This window comes from Thermobia domestica, chromosome 3 (assembly GCF_964235325.1).
Source record: "Thermobia domestica chromosome 3, izTheDome1.hap1.1, whole genome shotgun sequence".
Lineage (NCBI taxonomy): Eukaryota > Metazoa > Arthropoda > Insecta > Zygentoma > Lepismatidae > Thermobia > Thermobia domestica.
The window spans coordinates 54,536,853-54,559,304 of NC_137456.1; the positions used below are offsets into that span (position 1 = coordinate 54,536,853).

Genomic DNA, 22,452 nt, shown 5'->3' on the forward strand with positions numbered 1-22,452 from the left:
TAGTCGCAGGGGCTTAAATCTGGAAAATACGGGGGGTGATACAACACTTCCCAGCCCCAACGATGCAACAAATCAGTGACCGCACCTACTGAATGTGTCCTTGCATTGTCATGCAAAATGATGGGTGGGTTCGTCAGGAAGTGGCGTCGTTTTCGTCTTACAGCTGCTCACAGATTGTTTTGCAAAAAATTGCAGTAGTACTCTGCACTAACGGTGTGTCCTTGGCGGACGGTATGGTTTATGATTGCACCATCCCAGTCTTATGCAATGATGAGCAATTCCGAATTGTTGTTTTTCTCGGTGACCCAGGATGACGCCATTCGTTTCAGCTGTGGTTCATACGCTCTGGCCCAGGTCTCATCAATAGCAATGATCCGCCGTAAGAAGGCCTCACCTTCACGTTGATACCTCTCCAAGGGTGTTCGAGCGGCATCATATCGAGCCACTTGTGCTGTTCAGTCAGATCATGTGAACCCACCTTGAGGCGATTTTACACAATCTCAGGTTCTTCAGAATTTTCAGCACAATCGAATGGGCTTGCCCTGTATCGTTGGCCAATTGACGAATCGTGGCGTTCCGATCCGCTAGCTGGCTAGCACTACCGCCTTCACGTTCTGCACATCTTCACTTACAGGAGGTGGTCGGAGCGAGGGATGTCTGTAACACTTTGTCGTCCGTCATTAAAGGCTTTAGCCTACCTTGCTACTGTACGATATGGTAATGCACTTGCACCGCAAACATCTTGCAATACTTCGTAGCACTGTTTTGCTTTCCTACCTCTAGCGCATTCAATTTTCGACCAGCTCCTCTGATCTTGCTTCGTAAACATGACTGTATTTCGCGAGCACTCACGAAGCGTGACTGTAGTTCACGAGCACCCACTTAGAACTGCCTTCTGACGGCTAGCGCTGTGCGCGCATGCAGGGGAGGGCAGGCGAGTTCATGTGCTCTGAGGCAGGGTCGGCATCTAACCTACCGCTGGTATGAATTATAATGGATTGCTGTTCCCGAGTATATGTATAGCAGTGTTGCCATTACTAAAAACTGAATCCTTGTAAAAATGAAAGTGATTGTGTTTATGACTTAATAACTCTTGAACCACTCGACCGATCTGGATCAAATTTTCAGCATGAATGAAGTTCGGGCCTGAGATAGTTCTTATCATTTCACTTTGACGGTGCAATTTAGGGGAGGAGGGAGCTAAATACAAATGATCGAAAATGTCCGATATTAGTGTAGAATCCATAGTTTTGGGGTCGTAAAGACGAAAAGTGACACGGTGACGTTTAAATTCAAATTTATCCCCCATTAGTATTCCAAAGGCGGGATGGTGACATGTAAAAGTAATTGAAAATGGCCGATTAGGGCGACCATAGGTCCCGTTCTTACCAAGACAGACCCGTTCTCTAGACGTGTTCCGGCCGTCTCGCTGTAGATGGAAAAATGTAGTATTTGTCCCGTTTTTATGCAAGTGAAAGAAGTAATTAATAAACCCAGTACCTTTACTCCTTCTAAAGGTAGAATTAATAATAACAAAGAGGCAAGAATTGAACTGAAATTCTCTACATTAAACATGATCTATAGTTCGCTGTACTGCTCAGTTCAAGAGTCAAGTTCTCATCCAATGTAATATCAGGGATTCGAGCTAGGACAAAGGAACAAATGCATGCAGTAGCATGTCCTAACTATATTGTAAATTAAATGTTTATATTTTATGAATTACATATATTGTTATTGACCTGTTTCTCATTTTTCATGATTTAAAAAAAGTCGGAACCTGTCCCGTTTTTCGCTGAAAATTTTATGGTCACCCTGTATAAGATTAATAAATTATAGAATGAGGAATCAATCAACATCGACCCCATTAAATTCGAAATCTGAAATACTAAGAAGAGTTACATAATATTACAGTGTAAACTGAGCATATGAAAATTAAATAAATACAATAAACCGAACAGAGTACTAGCACAGATTAACAGATGTATTAAATTTATGACAAGAAATTATCTCCCAATTTTTAATATCCAATATATTTTAATCAGTATTAAAAAAGCGGTATATTGCAGATTGGTGGGCATAAAATTTAAGAAGTTCGACTAATATCTTTTAAATAAAACTTAATTATATTGTTTCGAAAATAGCATTTTAGACCGACCATTGATTATTTTTTTATTTGAATCTTGATTTTAAAACCATTTTGAGTTTGAGAAATTTAGATATCTTAACATTCTGACAAGGGTCCTACCTTGCTAGGTTAGCATTTGTCTTATAATTCATTATGATTATTACTATACTTTGTAGAGCCTATTGTATCAGGTTATACAGGTATTTCGAAACAACACCGACAACGTTTGGGAGGTGATTCCTGACACCAAGGTAAAGACAAAAAATATAGACCAACTTGGGTGTACAAATGCTTCCTTTCGGAGTTAATAGGCTGCCGAAAATATGAAAAAATGAACTTTAAAGATCCATGTCCCGTTTCCAAAACTATGGGACGTACCGTAGTCGGGTCAAGACTTCACTTAGGAACTAATATGAGCACTATCCAAGAAAAGCATGTTTAAGAATCCTAAGGCACTCACGAAACAATTTTTATTGAGGGAGTTTGGCTACGGGCATATAATTTGAAGTACTCACCAACTACCTTTATAAGAATTGTTACGGAAGTACCGGAGGATTCTGAAACTTGGATATTTAGGTAGTCACATACTAGAAGTGAAGTCTTGACTAAGTGAAGTCTTGACCTGACTACGGTAGGTCCCATAGTTTTGGAGCTATGGACCTTTAAAGTTCATTTTTTTATGTTTCCTGTACCCTATAACTCCGAAAGGAAGCATTTGTGCACCCAGGTTGTCTGTATTTTTTTGTCTTATCTTGGTATCAGAAATCACTTCCCAAACGTTGTTGTTATTTTCAAACACCCTGTATATTGATATTTTACAAGTCCTGTACTTTGCCTATGAGCCGTTCGCAGCACTCAAAGCTGCTTCTGTTATTATTAAATTAAAACTAAAGATAATTTCAAAGTACTTTTTCCACCCTTTTCCCCAAAATAATAAGAGAAATCAGAGTTTTAGTATAATGTGTACTAATGCATCTTTATTTCTACATCTTCGCGAAGATGCTAAACATTTACCATAGTATTCTATAAGTATGAGATAGTATTTTAAACATCATTATAATATTTCTTGTTATCATCGCCGTTAATTTGAATAGTAGAAAAGTGGGTTCAATAGTGCCTTCTCTTAATTGTACAGTGTATAAAACTTATTAACAGTTTAGAGTTTGCCTAATAAAGTGTTTGTTTTCATACTATGTAAAATTTGGCAGAATGCTGGAGTTATTGAAGGCTGGGATTCCTAAATACAATGCCAAAATTAACGATTCCAAAACTCAAACAAATCTATCAGAAGAAGAGCCTGTATCTTGTTTTACATTTTGTGGGAATACATTTAACATCAACACTCTGGAGGTTGAAGCTGATTATTCGTCATATGCGAAAGTAGAGGCTGTCTATGGTTTGGCGTTGCCTTCAACATGTAAACCAGGAAGGTAAGGGAAGGATAGGAACAGATAAGGATGGTATATTGTATCTGTACGACCCTGTTCTTTTATATAAAACCAACAATTATCATGGAATTTTCGCCATGTTAGGTTCTTTGCATTATCAGACAAAAAGAAAGTAATCACAGGAGATGTGAAAAGGATAAAAATTTGCAAGAATATGCAGAAGATCGTTTCACGTTCATAATAACGATTTCGAACACCAGGAAGTAGCACGTGTTCACAGCAGATAGTTGCCAGAGCTGGTAACGCGAAAGTATTGTGTGTTGACTTGCAAACCCCCGACGGATCGTGTGTGCGTGAGTGGTTACATGACACTGAAAATTCCAGTCTTCTGAAAGGGTTACATCTGTGTCTTTTCCGACATTGGTTATAGTTATAGCCAGATAATTAAACAGTGTAAAACAAAAGCCTTCCATGTGTTAAAAAGAAGGGTATCAATGCAATGTTGAATCGCAGAAAAGCGTGTACCTGTTGCTGGAACCAGTCAAAGTGTACCTCGAACATATCGGAAGCCTAAGAGTCCCCCCACTGTTGTGTGGAAAGTGAGCTCTCTAGTACGACGTGAAAATTCGGCAACACGAAGACGATTGCACAGGCAATGCAATGTTCCCCCACAATTGTAAATCGCGTCATAGGCCAAGATTTACAACTCGTACGGAAGCACAAGACTCAAGTTCTAAGCTGCATGCTTTCCATGTCGAGGAGAGCTAAGATCAACACCCGAAAGCTCTACGAACGATATCTGGCAGATGACCGCTGGAAGTATGTAGTGTCACTGGATGAAGCATGATGTGTCTAATAATAATAATAATAATAATAAAGCCATCTACTATCGTCCACATGATTCCAGAGGTCGATCTGACTGGGTAAATGACCGTGCGGAAAGTTTTCCAAGTGAGTTTATGATTGTTGGTGGTTATTGCTATAACAGCAAACCTCCATTGCGCAGAGTGGATAAAAAGGCTAAAATTAATGCTCCCTATTACCAGAACATATTGGAGCTACTCTAGAGAAATGATATTTCTTCTCTCTATGGCAGCTACACATCTCGTGTTGTTATCCACCAGGAAAAGACATCCAGTCATACGACAAAGTTCACGCAGGAATACAGGGACTGAGTGGCACGTGAAACGGGCATTCATGCAATACCCTTTACAGACATTCCTGTTAAATCCACCGATGCCTCTCCCATGGACTTTGTGGGTTTTCGTTGTGGAAACGGGTCATGGGAAGCAGACGTTCTCGCACAGTTGAAGATCTTTGGAAAGCTTGTCAGGAGGAATGGGATTGTTTGGACCAAAGTGTTCTTCAAATCAGTCTCCCGTAATGAAAACTTCGGTGCAGGGTCATTGCTGCAAGACAGGGGTGTTACGTGGAACACAATCGCTGGTGGCGTCACGGTTTTTCTTAAGATGAAATGAGTTCAAACTTTATTACTATGAACGTGAAACGACCTTCTGTAGAAAGATTGTTAAACCATCAATAAACGCGAAACGCTATACACAAAGATATCGCAAGTAAAGGATGGTAAACCTTTATAATGAAACATTACCTACATTGGAAACAATAACAGGTGGCATATAATATAAGTTTTGCTGTGTTAGGTAATTATTTTTTATATAGTTTCCAAGAATATTTTATTTATTTATTTTACCCTTCGTTGTTACCTTCTCGTTCTTCTTCTCCTCCTCCTCCTTGTAGTTGTCAAAAAGTTTAATTTAATGGAAATTCCAAGATAGTTGTACAGTATCTATTGAAGCTTTCCTGACGACGTATTGTGAACATGTCTTCTCGGGCTAGCAGCCAGGTAAATACTGTTATATCTTGCGACGTTTCGAGGGCTGACATCGTCCTCATCTTCAGGCGAATATGATGGTGCAATAGAGTGTATGGAATATATATATATATATACTCATGTATATATGATTGGACTCTTCTGATTGGTGGTCGAAATGGCGGGATATGATTGGTGTCCATGTTTTACTCAGTTAGAATCCTGTGTCTGTTAAGGTTCGTTTTTTCTTGTGTGATTGCAACGGCTTCTTTTATCCTCCTGTCCCAAACTCTTGAGCATTTGCGCTCATAGACCATACCCCATACAGACTGCGCTTCCCTCTAAAGTCTGCCAGAATTTCAAGACACACAAGTATGGCACTTGTAAGAGAACGCATACATTTCATCAGTCAGCAGCTGGACCGTACGGACCGACAGCTTCTAACAACTCACCTGAAACCAGCCGGCTGTCTCTTACCAATAGATTGGGAATGGGTCAACTTGTCTTCAACAACGTTGGCCGATATCTCACGCACCAAAAGGACGACTAAACAAATTAAGAAATTCAATCGACTAAAACCATCCACACCAACCAAACACGGAATCGAAGCTGAGAAAGTGGTCGCAAATCTCACCAATGTACCTTTGAATGAAAACACTACCAGTTTACTAAAGAAAGGGCTAAATTTTGCCATCACACCGAAGAAAATTCCGGCCATAGATATCATTGCCAGCATAGAACAAGCAGTTAGCAATCTTCCCAACGATACAGCAGAAGAAATACGTTAGGAAGCCAGCGTGGCTCTGAGAAGAGCCGTCATGCCCAGACCAAACATTAGCAAAGCCGATTGGATCGCACTTAAAGCATTAAGAGAAGACGCAAGTATCACTAATCTACCAGCTGACAAAGGAAACATCACTGTAGTGCTTCCCACAGGTGTCTATCAAGAGAAGATTTCACAGTTACTTCGAGATCCAGCATATACCACCTTGTCACGAGATCCAACATCTGCAGTAGAAAGAAGAACAGCCTCACTACTAAAGAAGTCGGGACTGGACGAAGATGCACGCAAACAACTTACACCACACTGCAGCATACCTCCAAGACTATATGGCTTACCAAAAATACATAAAGCAGGGATACCCCTGAGACCAATTGTCAGTGCAATAGGAAGCCCAACCTACTCTTTGGCCAAGTATCTTACAACATTACTCAACCATACGTGGGCAAGTGTGAACACCATGTGAAAAACTCAACAGAGCTTGTAAAAAGCCTGAAGACGATGAAGATCTCTTCCAAAGATCTTGTAGTTAGTTTCGACGTGGTATCATTGTTTACCAGAGTTCCGGTCAAGGATACAATACTGCTTCTTCGGAAACACTTCCGGCCTGAGATATTGGATCTCTTTCAACATGTTCTCACGTCAACCTTCTTCCTATACCGTGGTCAGTACTATGAACAAACAGACGGCGTCGCCATGGATTCTCCATTCTCACATGCAGTAGCCAATTTTTATATGGAGCACTTTGAACATGAAGCACTGAAGAAAGCACCACTTGCACCCATACATTTCTATAGATATGTTGATGACACCTTCACCATCTGGCCACATGGACGCAACTCCTTACAGGAATTCCTGCAGCATCTCAATAACCAGCATCCGAATATTAAATTCACGATGGAAAGTTATGATAATTTTACGTTATTGCCTATATAAGCTTATCCGTGTATTTACCTTGTTGTTATCCCTCGGAGGAAGGTCACTGAAGGCGCAACCGCTTTGCCTGGCGTTTGTAGTTTTTTGCTAGTGATTCCCTGATTAGTGTCCAACAATAATCGGCCAACATTGATGCATTCCACTTTCCCTGGTATCTCATTTCTATGTCCGAAATTTGTTGGTGGAAGCGTTCCCCGTGCTCGTCGCATACAGCACCACAGTTGTCAGGAAAGAAGTCCAAGTGTGAATCTAAGAAATGTAACATTAAGGACATGTTACACCCCAGTCTATCGTAGCAGTGCAGAAGATTTGCCACAAGATCCTTATAGTTTTCTGTCCTCTTATTTCCTAAAAAGTTTGTTGATACTTGAACAAAGGCATCCCAAGTTAACTTTTCATCACCTGTCAGGATGGTGTTGAAATGCTTATCTTTGTACAGTTTACGTGTCTGGGGACCCACAAAAATTTCCTCTTTTATTCTCGCCTCACTAAGACGTGGAAATTTCTCGCGCAGATAGAGAAATTCTTCCATAGTTTTGTCCATGGCCTTAACAAAGTTTTTCATTAGACCCAGTTTTACATGAAGAGCAGGGAGAATTATGTTCTTGGATTCGATAAGTGCTTCGTGCATAACATTGTAAGGTCCTGATTCAAATGATTGACGCTTAGGCCAATCTTTCTTTTTATAATGAAGTGCTTTCGCGCGGCTATCCCAGAGGCACAGGAAGCAACAGTATTTGGTGTAGCCCTGTTGTAGCCCAAGTAATATGCCTATGACTTTCAGATCCCCGGAAATCTGCCATTTAAACTTGTCATAGTTCAATCGCAATAACAATTGTTTGATGGTTATAATATGTTTCTTTTATGTAAGGTGCATACCCAATCGGAATCGATTGGTAGCACGTTGCTATTATGCAGGAGGACACATTTGAAACTTATTTTGAAGTAGTCGATGAACAACCTCCACTCATCACTTTTATAGTCAATCCCCATAGCTGCCATTAGTCCCTCTACATCACTACAAAATACCAAGTTCTTTTCACTTTCGAAAAATGGAGGGAATGACATATGGCGGTTACGAAATGCAGTCACATTTGCCGTCTTATCAAGGCAATTCCGCTACTGTAGTCTTGACGCCAACAGTTCAGCTTTATCTTTCGGCAATTCCAGATCTCTCACTAGGTCATTAAGTTCACACTGTGTTATTTTGTGATTCTCTGTACACTCATCGTTACACACAAAATCAGGATCTTTCGAAGAACTGGGTTTTGAAGGTGATGGTGCAGCACTAGTTTCACTACCGCCCTCGTCACTATCACAATCAGGTGGAACAGGAACAGGCAGTCCATCTCCGTGAGGCACTGGTCGCATGGCCGACGGTATGTTAGGATATATCAAGAAAGACTTTTTCTTCTTGGAAATACCATGTGTTAGCGGAGTTGTCATACAAAAGTAACAGTCATCCACATGGTTTGATGGTTCTCGCCAGATCATGGGTATAGCGAAGCTCATGGAAGATCTTTTACGGTTTAACCACGAATGAAGACTCGAGACACAAGATATGCAACATACATGAGGAGCCCAGGGCTTGTCCTGGTCCCCGATTTCACATCCAAAGTACAGTCTGTACGCCTTCCTAATATATGGCGTTATTGGCCTCCTTTGCGATTTCAATGTAGCCTGTCCACAAATGTAACAGAAATAGTCAGCACTGTTTATGCATTTGCGAGGCATATTGAATCACAGGAATTACAATGACCACACGCACTAACTACACTTCAATAACATGTTCTTCCAGCACAAGAACACAACACAGCTTCTAACAGACAGAAACTACGCTTAAATGAAACATGCTCCACGCCTCCCTTTTCTTCTCCTTTCCCTCCCCATTGTTGCTACGAGCCCGGGCTAAAAATAGCGACAAAATACACACAGCTATTGTTGCCTGCAGGAAACTTAATCACTTTGTCTACAATCAGCGGGATTTGAAGCCTATATGGGAAGGGATTGACAATGAATGCTAATAAAATATAATAAATATAATTAAATGCATCCCCCCCCCCTTAACTTGGAAACGAGAGCTAATTCCAGTTTTCCATTGTCGTTTTCGTTATCAGCGTGGTCGATATAGTTAACAAACATATATTTCATTCCAGTTACATTTTCACTGTTGGCAACTGTTATGTTTTATTATTACGTGTTGAATAAAATATTTTCAAATTTTACATAATAATGAAATATTTTCAAAACTGTAATGAATAACATACAAGGTACATTATGTTTCCATTTAATTGTACTGATCGTGAGCACTTGTATACAACTGGTAAGCCTCTTATCTGGTTACAGTAGTATTCCGTTTTTCAGGTTTAGAGTATACGTTTGAGGAAAGAATATGTTTTGTTAATCTTAACTGTCTCTTTAAGTGATGGGACTTCGCATCATCATTGATCTACATTATGATGTGTTGTAAAACCTCTTGTCCAGGGTTAATGTATTAATCTCGTACCGCGACGAAAACAAAAAATCGAGGCAAAAGAGAGGGCCGTGTTGGCTCGGTGGTAGAGCGTTCACCTCTGGTGCATGGAGTCCTTGGTTCGATCCCAGATCGCACCAACTGAGCTTTCTGGTGGACAAACACCGTGTGCGTGGTTTTCTAGGGGTTATCCCGTTTCCTCCCACTTTCTTCGTTCACCATTTCATTTATTTCTCATCGTCACCATCTCCTTTAGCGTAACCGGCATAACCGTTGGACGTAAAACTTTTTCATTTTCATTTTCAACGCAAAAGAGCCTCTTTGAAAACATCGATTGATTTGAAGATTTGTTTTATAATTTTGTTCAAAAATAACACTGATAATTTCTTACCATTCTCTTCCGGGATCGAACATTACGAGGTCTTTTCTTAAAATACCTAACTTACTTTATTGCTTTTTTAGCCACGACCCCCTTTAAGAGTACTCTTCTCTACTGTCAATATACCGTAATTAGCGTTCCTTCCAGTTTCAGGATGCCTGCTAGAACATACTTTCTGTGATGGTGCTGTTGCGTGCAATCGTAACATATATAGTCATGCCACGTGTAAACCCATGCTACTGTAGACTGAATAACCTTCCTTTCTCATTTATAACAAAATATAAATAAAGAAGGACCAATCGTCAAGCTCCACAGCAGGGTACGTTCAAGGTCTCAAAGCGAGGTTAGCGGTCAAAGGGATGCTCATATGAAAATATTTTCACAATATTCACTGCTCAAAAAGGACAGAAATCTACTCTACAACTTTTCTTTGTAATCAAACCTTATGAGAATTTGGGTAACAAAACTATTTTTCGTAACTAAATATATATTTAACAATAACGTAGAGAAAGTTAATCACCAAAGAATAAACTTAACAGAGAATAATTTCCTTTCTTCCTACTTATCTACCCTTCTGCCTACTTAGAAAATAAACCAGATATGGGTAATGGGAATGTAGCGTTCCTTTCAGAACCCAGACTATATGAGACGGGACTTATGCGTTAAAGTGAGATAACTCTCTCTCCCCTCTCCCGGATCACCGTTCCGTACCACTACTTGTATCCGAGCTAAGTACCCCACCAGGAAACTCGAACCTGCGACTACGTGCGTTAGCCAATCGGCCGTGAAGAACCATAAGACGGGTATGTGACATTCCTAAAATTAATAAATAAATGAATAAATCCTTAAAATAGGAATAAATGAAGAATAAAGCACGACGACAATTACGATTCTTCCAAGCATCAATAACCTTTTAAAAATATATTTACGTTAGTTACATGATGAAGGTTAACTACAAGAATATCTATTCACAGCGAATTGAAAAGTTTTCGTACTCAGTTTTCACATGATCCCAAATAACTTCTCGAAGTTCCAAAGCGAAATGGACTTCTTCGCCGGGTCAGAGGTGTAAATAGAAAAAGGAGGTAGGAATTACCTTATGTTTCTGTCACCCATCAAAGAAGCTTGTTGCGCCTTGAAATGTTGTGAGGTTATTTTCGATCAAATGAATTAAAAATGTTTTCAGTGTCATATTTCCCTCCCCAAATCTTGAAACGACACAGATTAGGGAAGTTATTGCAGACTTACGAGGCCATATTTCTCTGCATAGCAGTTTACATAGGAATCACGAACTAAAATATCTGGGAATAAGAAGTAAACTGATTTAGGATTGGCGAGGTAATTATTAGATGACTCTTTCACATTGTTTTGCATAATATGCTTTGAATGCACACCGCATTCTTTAAAAGAATTCACTAGATAAGGGTTAGTATCACCTAAACAAAAATTGGCATATTGCCATAAATAATCACACAGCAGCTTAATGCAATACAAAAGGTTTTCCAAATGTACTTCATCTATGAAGAGCTCCTCCGCAAAGGTTCCAACTTTGACGTAACCTCACCTTCACGCTAGCAATCCGACATCACACTCACATCACCAGTATGATACTCGACCTCACACTAACGTTATCATTTCGACATTACCTTCTCTCGACTTCCATTTCGACGTCACACTCACATCATCAGTCTAACGTCATGCTCCTTAACCTTACACTCGCATTTCGACATTAGCTCACTTCGTATCAAACTCGAGAGCGCTCAAGTGATGAGTTCGGGCAGTTTTCTCCTGCCGTCACCACCGACTGTATTCTGTCAGACTATCAGCATTATGAACTATCGCCCGACATCGTGATTTCCACTGCAACAAACACTATGTTGAAACATATGGATAGGATTCTGGTTCATATTGGCTCCATACAAAAGAGTGATGTTTTCCCGATAGATTGAGGTCATGATGGATTTGCGGAAGTCAACGATTTCCTGTGGAAACTTTCTCTCTATTGGCACGAAAACTTGGTACGTCCCTTGTCAGAGGTTCATAGTATGTAATTATCTGCATGTTATCATTACGTGTGAGATTAGTGTATGCCTCACCCAATATGACAGTCGACTTTCATTTAGAACCTGTCAGGTGTCTTTTGTACAATTTTGGTAATTTGTCTTACGGTCAGCAATATAACGCGGAAGGAAGTTGTAAATCTGGTCCTTATGGACGCACCGCAGATCAAGATGGCGACAGATGGCGTGGCTAACAGTGAACTGTACCAGATTTAATTTTAGGACCACGTCTTGTTGAAGTGGTGGATTATCCTGGCGAACCAGTCGACGAATTCCATGAATTACCCTAGGAAGCATATTCGATGGCAACCTCCAACGAGTCTGTTTCGTTGGCAAATGTTTCTGTATGAGCCTCATTTGAACTTACCTGGCCACAATATATTTAGTTTTGGCCATTCCGATGGTTAAACATTTTTTTGACTGTACGAAAAGTGCTTGGAAAAGAAACCTGATACTCTTCCCAATAATGTCTCACTTTTGGCACCGTTTCATTAGCACAAAACAGGACACTCGGACTCCTGCAACCTGAACACTACACTGATAAAACTGTGGTTTCATGTTTCTAGCGCAATTACCAGGACCGTAACTTGTGGGAGGGCAGGGGGCAACTGCCCAATAGGGAAGCTCCCCGCCGTTCGAGGGGGGCCCACTTTTAAGAAAATTTTCTTACTCATACGATACGAATATGAAATTATAAATGAAGCATCAAACAGGTTCACTACATTCCATAAACAAAACAGCGCACAAAAGGTAAATAAAACAAAAATGAATCATGTGCCCATTTCAGTAAAAAATGTCTACTATTAGGGGCCCTAAAAACGATATTTATTCATATGGTCTTGAGATTTGTCAATATTGTCCCCTTAATTAATTTGTCATGTATGGAACGGACTCAAGGCGTGACTAACGGCCCCGCAGACTTTGCCGTGCGGAAGGACCCACAGACTCCGAGGGGCCCAGAAAGAGTAAGAGAAAGATGGGTCCAAGAATTAGAAAAACACATTTTTCTAGGGGCACAAAACACGTATTAATGCTTTCTCCCCCAGAAAAAATCGAAGTTACGGTGCTGGCAACTACACAAGTGACAAGAGCGTTACCGAATTGGTCAGATATAAACCGATCAATCTTTTGCAATTCCCTAAAGCAATTATCTTTACTCCGGATTGAAATTGATGATAGGATGAAAAACTTACACAGTCAACATTACCAGGAAAACAAGAATAAGAAGGCGCAAGAGGACGTACTTCTCTTGCAAAAATGAACCATTTAAATAATTAGGGTATTTGAAGAAGAAACTGTTCTTTCTCACCTTTTTACTCAATTTAAGTAAACATTCTGGAGTGCTGAAATCTATCGGTGCGGCGGGGCGAATTGAAACTAACAACAAACTATTAGATATTAAAATTTTCCATTGTGCGTCAATTATATTACGTAAATGGACATACTGGTGTGTTCTCTATGGTTGATTTTTCCTTATTTCTCTTCTAGGTTGTTGGAAAAGAAAATGAGCATGATTCATACCTTGAAACTTCAACCCATACATCTTGACGAAAGGTTAAATAGCAGAAGAAAAGTTCTAAAGAATTTATACCTCGGATTATTGATGTTAGCCTATCGGTTCTGTGGGTTAATCCGAGTATACTTCGACAGTGGAAGAAATTCAGTGTTTCTGATGAAAGTCATTCACCAGGTCCCCTTGAAAGTGCAGCGTTACATTAACCGACAAAATAAAACCTATAGAATTGAAAGCACTGTAACACGACATCAAATCATGTGGCTGACATATAAAGCTTTCTTCACGAGGCTTTCTCGAAATGGATCGCAGTTTAGGGTGGAAGTTAAGCAGCTGAAATATGCTTTGAAATCGTCATCAAAACGCTTGAAAGACTCATCGAAACAACTATTGGATGAAGTAGTTCAGTGCATTGGGCCTTCAGTTTTTCAGCGGTAGGAACAACCATACTTTCACATTACTGTAAATACAAGAAATTTTATGAGTGACATGTAAATTTTCTTTACAAGGCTTTCTCGTCGAACAGAATAGTGGACATAATGGCTTCGGTAGTCGTTTCATTACTGAGATTTCATTTGTTAGTGCATATGAAGAATTAATTCAAAATAGTGTTAATAATTATTCTGAAAATAAATTATAGTATATAATTCGTTCATGTTAGGCTAAAATAATTTCCTATATTTCGAATTCTTTTAGCGAGTAACCAGTTTCAAGTACAACAGCAGTTTCATATATAAATTGAAAATTTTCCACTGATGTTGAAGCACAAAGCTTTTGAAGATCTTACTGCATAATATGATTTAAGTCCCTGTGATCCTGAAATTAGATACTCGCTAAAAGTATCCAAAATAATGCAAATTATTTCAACGTACTGGGAATACAAAAGGTTACACAATTTTTATTTGTACCTGTGAAATGTAGCCAATGAAAATAATGAAATAAACAGGTAATACTACTTTTATAAAAATTAGTTCATTGTAAAAACATGTTCTGACTTAAAGTGAATTTTTCCAGACAATTGTTTATCTTCTTGTAAGTTGCAAAGCTGTTTATGTGTTGGACCATGAATGCTTAAGAAATACGCACATGCAGTGAACTTAGGTGGTCCAACCCCTTGATCCATTGTGATGGCTTCTTTTCTCAAAACTAATAGTGTGCTGACAAATTAATAGGCTTAAGTTAAATTACATTTAGTGGAAATATATAAGAACCTGAGAAATTGGTTTTATGTTATGTATCGTAATTACAAACAAGGCTTATTGTAATCGCGTTATATGTTAATTTATGGTAATAAATGAAATAATTTGAATTTGAGTATAATTTCTTATGATGAACAATAAACAATAACCTAAAGTTCTCGGTTACCTGGCTCTGGCAATAAGAATTGAATGCTTTTAAATGGCTCTTTCAATAATTGTGAAAATCTGAATTTTCCTTAACCATAACGAGGTAGGTTAAGGTTACGGTTTAATATATATATATATATATATATATATATATATATATATATATATATATATATATATATATATATATATATATATATATATATATATTGTAGCATCACTGATTTTCGGCATTTGTAAAAATTATTCTAAATTGTAAAGTTCAATGTTCAAATGTCAATTAGGCCAATGCACTAGGAACAAGGAAGAAAAACTTGGAAGATAAAACAAAGCAAAGGCATTATACTGTAACAGAATATAAATGCAAAGTATGAATATGTTGTAACCCGAAAATGTTAAGAAATAACTCGCGTAATTTCCTGTATGTTTTCAAAGAACGCGTCGTAGGATCACGAGTTGTCATAATTTCATCTAACACACATATTGAGCAAGCCATGAGGTGACAAACCATCTGATGTCAAAATAATGAAGAAAGAAACCAATTCAAGAATAAGAAGAACAATGAATTAAGGAAGTGTTTAATTCATATAAAATATTAAGATTTGGATGCTTCGAGGTTCAGTCGTTCAGTCAAGGGTCTGTCAGTAAGATTTAATTCAGTCAGGTTACTCGTCATGAAGTCAAACTTCATCTTGAGCAGGGATTAAGTTCTGTCAGTCATCTTAGATGTCACATATTACTTAGAGGAAAGACGAGAAGGGTGCAATCGCAACAACCATCAGCATGTAGATGTAACCAAGATCAACGCCGCAGAATCAACAGAAGTTCCAGGTTCAACGCCGCTGATACCAAGAGGTGTTCCAGTACCAACTTGGACTAATAGACAGGTTAGTCTTGCTCATTATGTGATGTTGCGTTTATCGGCAAATCGTGTATATTCTACTAGGACGATTTGAAACACGTACATTAATCATTAACATTAAATCTACATTAAACATTCCTCATATATTCACTGTTTTATTTAACCACGTACACAGCTAACCAAAGAAATGGGGTTAGGGTGATTAAAGGTAACTATTCACAATAGTGTGAGAGTAGACATCGCTGCTTCACTGTAGTATCTGAGAATAAGAAATTAAGATTTTGCGTCCCTAGGATATACCAGAGGGAGTTACAGCGAAATGCTGGTGGAGCCGGGAAGCCACAGACCAAATTTCTCTGATATACTCCAGCGAAATGCTCTAGGCGTTAACTGCACGCTATTGTTATGGCGGATGCGCCGGAGTTCGATCCCAGGTCACAAAATTAAAGAGACGCACCAAACAAATGGCGAAATGGCGGAGTCGCTCGGACTTCGATCCCAAGTCAAAAAGTAAAGAGGCGCTGCAACCAAAATGGTGAAGGCTCACGGGTTTTTCAATTTCAAATTACTTGGCTCTAGAAAATTTAGGTGCTAAATTAAAATAAAACTCCTCAAAACTCAAGGATAAACGTAAAAATGGTTAAGAAAGAAGCAAATTTCGTAATGAAGTTTTAATTTTATAATAGTAAAGTTCAAACAATTTGCATTCAGTTTCTTGAAAATTAAAGAAAAAGTGGTAAAAGTGGTATTGTCATTGATGAAGTCATTAACGATCTCTATATGATTGTTATGTTTCTTTAATGTTAGAAAGCTGTAAAAAAAAAAAAAAAAAAAAAAACATTCTGGAATCTAGATTCTGTTTCAATCTGCGCCACTTGTTCTGAAAATCCATGCACTTCGCATGAGTTAATTAATCCTGCTACTACTTAAGCCTAATTCAAACAGAAACTTTGATTCCATTGACTTTACTCTGCTCTCTCTGGTTTTCACTAAATGCACAGTATATAATCACTAAGATCCCCTTAATCATTTCAAATATGACCCTTGTCAAATAACATAAAATCTACTGAAGAAAACCCGATAATAATTCTTCCGAGTATTACTTCCATTTAATTCAAATTCCAAACTTTATCTCATAATATAAACTTAGCAACAGTAATTCCCAAAATATGTCGTAACACAAAGCACTTTTAGCCAAAATCCAAACTACTCCCAACAGACTAGTTCTCAGAATATAACAATGCAATTTGGTGCGAGAACTGAAAATATTTTTAGACGAGATAGGAAAGGTATAACCCATCAAAGGTGGAAAGGGAATGTGAACTATGAAATATATATATACTGAGAACTTGACAGACTCGCCAACCAAATTGTCGAAAACTTCATTACCTGTGGAGAAGTGACAAAAGTATGGACGCAGAATCTGGCATTTATGGACGCGACTGCAATGACTATGTAGATTTAATACAAGACCGAATGGAGTCAGCTCAAGAAATCGCGAATGTCTTTTAAACAACACGAAAGAAAATCTATCTCGAACTGAATTAATATAAGTTAAAGAGAGTGAGTTATCTTCTTGTGTAATCCCAAACAACTATCGTGTATCTTATTTCTGCTATGCTAGTTAACTCCGTTATGGTCATAACTTCGTAAATCTTGCACAATGAATTACTATAAACATATTTATTCCTATGTTTAATTTGGACCGATACTACTCAATTTACTCCCTTTACCTTGATAAACTGAATACTATTGTTAATATTTGATTTTTTAAGTGAGGGTCAGATAACGTACATATTGCTCTCTCTTGATGATTCTTGATTTCGTTGTTATCCTGTTAGCACTTCAATACCCTACCCATACAGATTGTATTTGCTAACTAAACACTAAGACGAAATTATTGTGTATTTCGTTCGCTATTCGCATGTACAATTGCTGTCCGATGCCGAAACACCGTGGATGGTGGAGGATGTCACGAAACCCAATATGAGGGCTTATTTATGGCTAGTCGAAGGAAAATCGGTAAGGGTGAGAATTTTCTTGTTGCCAGATTTCCTTTTTGTGTTATTTCTAGAGGTTATATTAATTTAAAACAATAGCTATGAATTTTCTATACGAGCAAACGGCTGTAAAATTGCCAATATACAAGATGATTCTTTATAGGATTTACAACTTCAATCAGTTAAAATTTATTATTGGAACCACATAAAGACTTGGTTTATATGCCATTATACTGGAAAACACTTCAAGTTTTTGTGATAAGTGCATTATGGCTCAATGTGTGCACCTGCGGTCATCCTGGGCACATCCCAACGAAAGTCGATTTCCTACCAAACACTAGCCAGCATTTCGGGGGTAACGTCCGCGATGGCTGTACACCTTATCTTTCACAAACCCCCACAGGAAGAAGTCAAGTGGCGTATAATCTGCAGACCGTGGGGTCCAGGTAATTGGTCCACCACGACCTATCCACTTATCTGGGAATCGCTGATCAAGAAATTCCCTTACGTCCTTCAGATAGTGCGGCGGGACGCTATCTTGTTGCCACCATAAGCGGCCATCGTGGTCATCTTCATCTAACTGTGGAAGAAGGAAGTTTTGGAACATATCAAAATAGACGATGCCGATAATAGTGCTCTTAGCAAAGGAGAATGGTCCATACACATTTGCTCTGGAAAGCCCGCAGAACACGGTTCATTTTGGGGCTGTCACGAACCAACGTAGATTTTCCTTGCCCCAAATACGACAATTGTGTGTGTTGACTCGGCCGGAAAGGAGAAAAGTTGATTCGTCACTGAATACCACATTGTTCAAGAATGACTCATCATCATTAATGCGATCCAACATGGTAACACAGAATTCATGTCGGTTATGTTTATCCGCTTCACTCAATGCTTGAACCAAGGACAGTTCGTATGGCTTCATGGACAAACGTCTATGCATGCCAAACAGTGGTCTGAGGGATACCAGTACCAGTTTCTTCTGATGCACGTCGTGTAGATTTTTGAGGCCTGCAGACAAAACTCTAACTGCTTCCACCACCACCACATCATCATCACGGGTGAGCGCCCTGGAGCCTTTGTGTCTCGCACAGTCTGGTGCCATTTGTACATTGTTTGTCTGCTGGGTAGTTTCTTGCCATATTGTGTGCGGAACTTAACGCTGTACTTTCGTTGCTAACTTCGTTTCTTCAAACCAAAACACGCACTTAGCTCTTTCCACAACAGTGAAAGCCTTCATTTTCAACGACTGACCGGTGGCACCGCGTGTGGCCAACTCCGCAACTACTCACTATGTAAGTCAAACTTTGCAGTATAATGACATATAATGCAGTGTAATGACCAAGTCTATATGTGGTTCCAATAAAGAATTATAACTGATTGAAGTTGTAAACCCTATAAAGAATCACCCTGTATATAAAAGTGATTAGCGAGGGACAATAATAATAATTATTATTATCATTATTTAAGTACTAAGTTTGTCCTACAGATTGTCTAAGCAGGCTTTAAATAAGTACATATGGTATTTTTATTAACTACTAAATCCGTAAAGACTTTAAGAAACAAGCAATTGGAATTGTGCAAACCAGGAAGTGAACCTTCATACTTGTGACTAAAACATGTAATAACATGAATTCATACAATGGGCATATTGACGGATGGTTTTTGTCAGCGGGAGGTTGTCTTTTTGACGTTATTTGAGTGTTGTTTTGCAATTCCGGGAAAAAGGAACCCAACCTTCGAGATTTTGAAACTGTACGTCAGGAAAACGAATGAAGTATACGAATATAATAAGTACCCTTCAATTCCCAACCTAAACGCTTCCAATTGTCACTCACCGAGCAAGAATACTCGCTAAACCAACATCAGCTCACAACCTCCTAATAAACTATCAATATTCAATTGGATTTAAAATTACCCGAAAAAAATATGTTAGTTACCTCGTTAATAAATTATAATGTAAAAAGTATTTAATTTGCAAGGTATAGTTAGTTGATTCTTCATTCATGATTATATACATTGTCTCCCTTAGCCTTGGCGTATAATCTTGATTAAATATATATATTTGAGCAAATGTCGATTGAATTAACAATTGAAATAAGTAATGATCAATTGTTAATTGCAATTGGACATTAATCAATTAGAATCAGTTGCAATTAATCAATCAATCGAAAGTAATTGCTTAATTGCTGTGGAAAATAATTGCAATTACGAGGGGGAGTCCGAAAATGTTTCCCCTCTCATTTTCCCCAGGAAAACGAACAGCAATCGGGGGAAGCAAGACAGCGGTTGCACGCGCAACACACCCAGAAACAAGGGCGCCTATTTCTCTATATTTTTTTTTGGGGGGGGGGGGTGCAGAAAGCATATATGAGGATTTTAAGGCAAATTGCATTCAAATTATACCAAATATTGTAAATTTACAAATACAATGAGAGGGCCCTCGGCCCCCCAGGATCGGCGCTCTTGCCCAGACAAGTCTCTCAGTCTCAGCCTGGTAGCTATGGAGAGAAGGAGCGTTTTGACGTGGTCAAAGGAGGAAGTGCGAGTGGTTGGCCACTATGAAAGAGCATGTGGCATATAGGGATAAGAAATCCATAACCGCCTCGTGGAAGTCTATGGCCTGATGTGATGTCGAAACAAATGGTGCGGATATTGTCGTCAATTCAGTGAGGGGCGGCAGCAGGTGCTGGACACACTGAGACCTGGAAGGACGTGCACGGTTAGTACAGACGGAAAGGTCAGGATGGTGAATGACATGATTAAATCGAACCGGCGTACCACCATCGATGAAGTAGCAAAGGAGCTTGGAATGGGACATGCGCGAGTTCACAAGATCATCCACGACATGCTTGGCAACCGGAAAGTGTCAGCACGATGAGTGGAATGACTTTCTGTTCCGGATTGTGACAGGGGATGAAACGTGGGTCCACCACTTCACGCCCGAATCGAAGGGATGGAAACATCCATCATCACCTGTCCACAAGAAGTTCAAAACCTCGCCCTCTGCAGGAAATGTGCTATACACAGTGTTTTGGGACGCCCAAGGGGTGTCGTTGCTGGACTTTTTGGAGGTTGGAACCATCACTGGTGCGCGGTACTGTCACATCCTGTCGAACTTGGAAGACTCTAAGCGGCAAGCGCTTTGGAAGCAATGTTGAAGTTACAGAAGCTGTTCGACGCTTCTTCCCTATGCAGAGTCCTGAATATTTCCTGGAAGGGTTTTTGAAGCTTAGTGATCGGTATGACAAATGTCTCAATGTACGTGATACTTATATGGAAAAATAAAGGTACGTATGATCTTGAATGTCTCATGCTATTTTTGGTCTTGCATCCCAACCTCTGTCCACAGTCGCCTGGGGAAACTTATTTTCAAACTCTCTCTCATAAATTGTCATCCAATTGCAGTTGAATGTAGTTTACAACTAATTCCACAGCAATTACTTTCAATTGATTGATTAATTCCACTTGATTTTCACTGATTAATGGCCAACACTGTAGTTGTTGTATATATTACATCGTAGAGCTGTTTTCATATATCTATATCTATCTACCTATCTATGTATCTATCTATCTACCTATCTATCTATATATATATATATATATATATATATATATATATATAATGAAATGTAGAACTGTTAGACAATTAACTTCTAAACCGCTGGACAGATTTTGATAATTTTTGGTACATGAGTAAATCCTGGCCAAACTTATCCTGGCTCATTATCTCACGCCCTTGAAGTTAGAAAGATGAAACTCGGTATATTTCCTCATTAGAAATAAGGAGAGCAATGTTCCAGCAATTTTTGAAAATTTGTTTTATGGGGGGAAGGGGGGAGAATGGCCTTTTCTAAACATTACAAATCAATGTAGTGATGTTTAGCATCCCCCCCTATATATATATATATATATATATATATATATATATATATATGTCCCCTCAGTGTGAAGAATTAACATTTCAGATAGTAACAGCATGAAAGAACACTCGACCTCTAAAAAGAAAAGGTAGGAAGAGGGGTGGAGATTAGAAAACCACAATTTTTGACATATCTCAGACAACCTTTCGACGGTCTGTGCCTTAAACAACAAGTAGTAGCGGTATTTCAGATTTCGCTAATGGAAGGCAAGAATGTCCACCGATGTAAGTTTCACGTGCAACAATCTACTGAAACCGGAAATGGTTAAATTTACTAGTACCTCTGGTTTCAATGTTGATTTACATAGGACAAAAACTGCATACGACATCGAGACGATGTATTTTCGCATTCGATTCAGCGCCCCAAAAAAGGGCCCATCTCCTTTGTTAAACATCTGTTCAAATCGAAATGTTCGCTATAGAACAAGAACGGTAACAGATAGTGACAAACGATTTTCTACAATCGATTCAACCTCTGAAGAGAGCATACCATTACCACACGCAAAATTCTGCCAAAACCGGAAGTTGTTGAATTTTAATAGTACTTCCGATTTCAATACTGGTTTCCATAGGGTGAAAACGTTTCGAAGGGATTTCGAAAAGTGCATTTTTGACAACGATTCATTGTCCCAACAACGAATTTTGTCTCGACTTTTACCTGTTTAAACTGGAAGTGGTGAACATTACGATTTTTTTGGTTACAACACATCGCATAACGACTAAAACGGAAATGGATACCGGTAAGTGTTTCTTGATATGGATTCAGTATCAGAAGAATGTTTTACTTCTGACTGTATTTCTTTATTGCAACAGAAAGTGATGGACATCAATTAGAA

At 38.8% G+C, this 22,452-nt stretch overlaps 1 protein-coding gene across 2 annotated transcripts in view; it reads left to right on the forward strand.

Moving 5' to 3' along the window:
- Positions 1-14,795, forward strand: part of LOC145680393 (telomerase reverse transcriptase-like) — a 37,869-nt gene extending 23,074 nt beyond the window's left edge. Inside the window, exons 6-7 of one of the 2 annotated variants that reach the window (XM_081750835.1) lie at positions 3,334-3,555; positions 13,462-14,795. In XM_081750835.1, the coding sequence (XP_081606961.1) occupies positions 3,334-3,555; positions 13,462-13,924 (685 nt within the window). In that variant the 3' untranslated portion in view covers positions 13,925-14,795. The remainder of the gene's footprint in view (positions 1-3,333; positions 3,556-13,461) is intronic. The other variant, XM_081750836.1, reaches the window with a different exon arrangement.
- Positions 14,796-22,452: the final 7,657 nt, after the last annotated feature.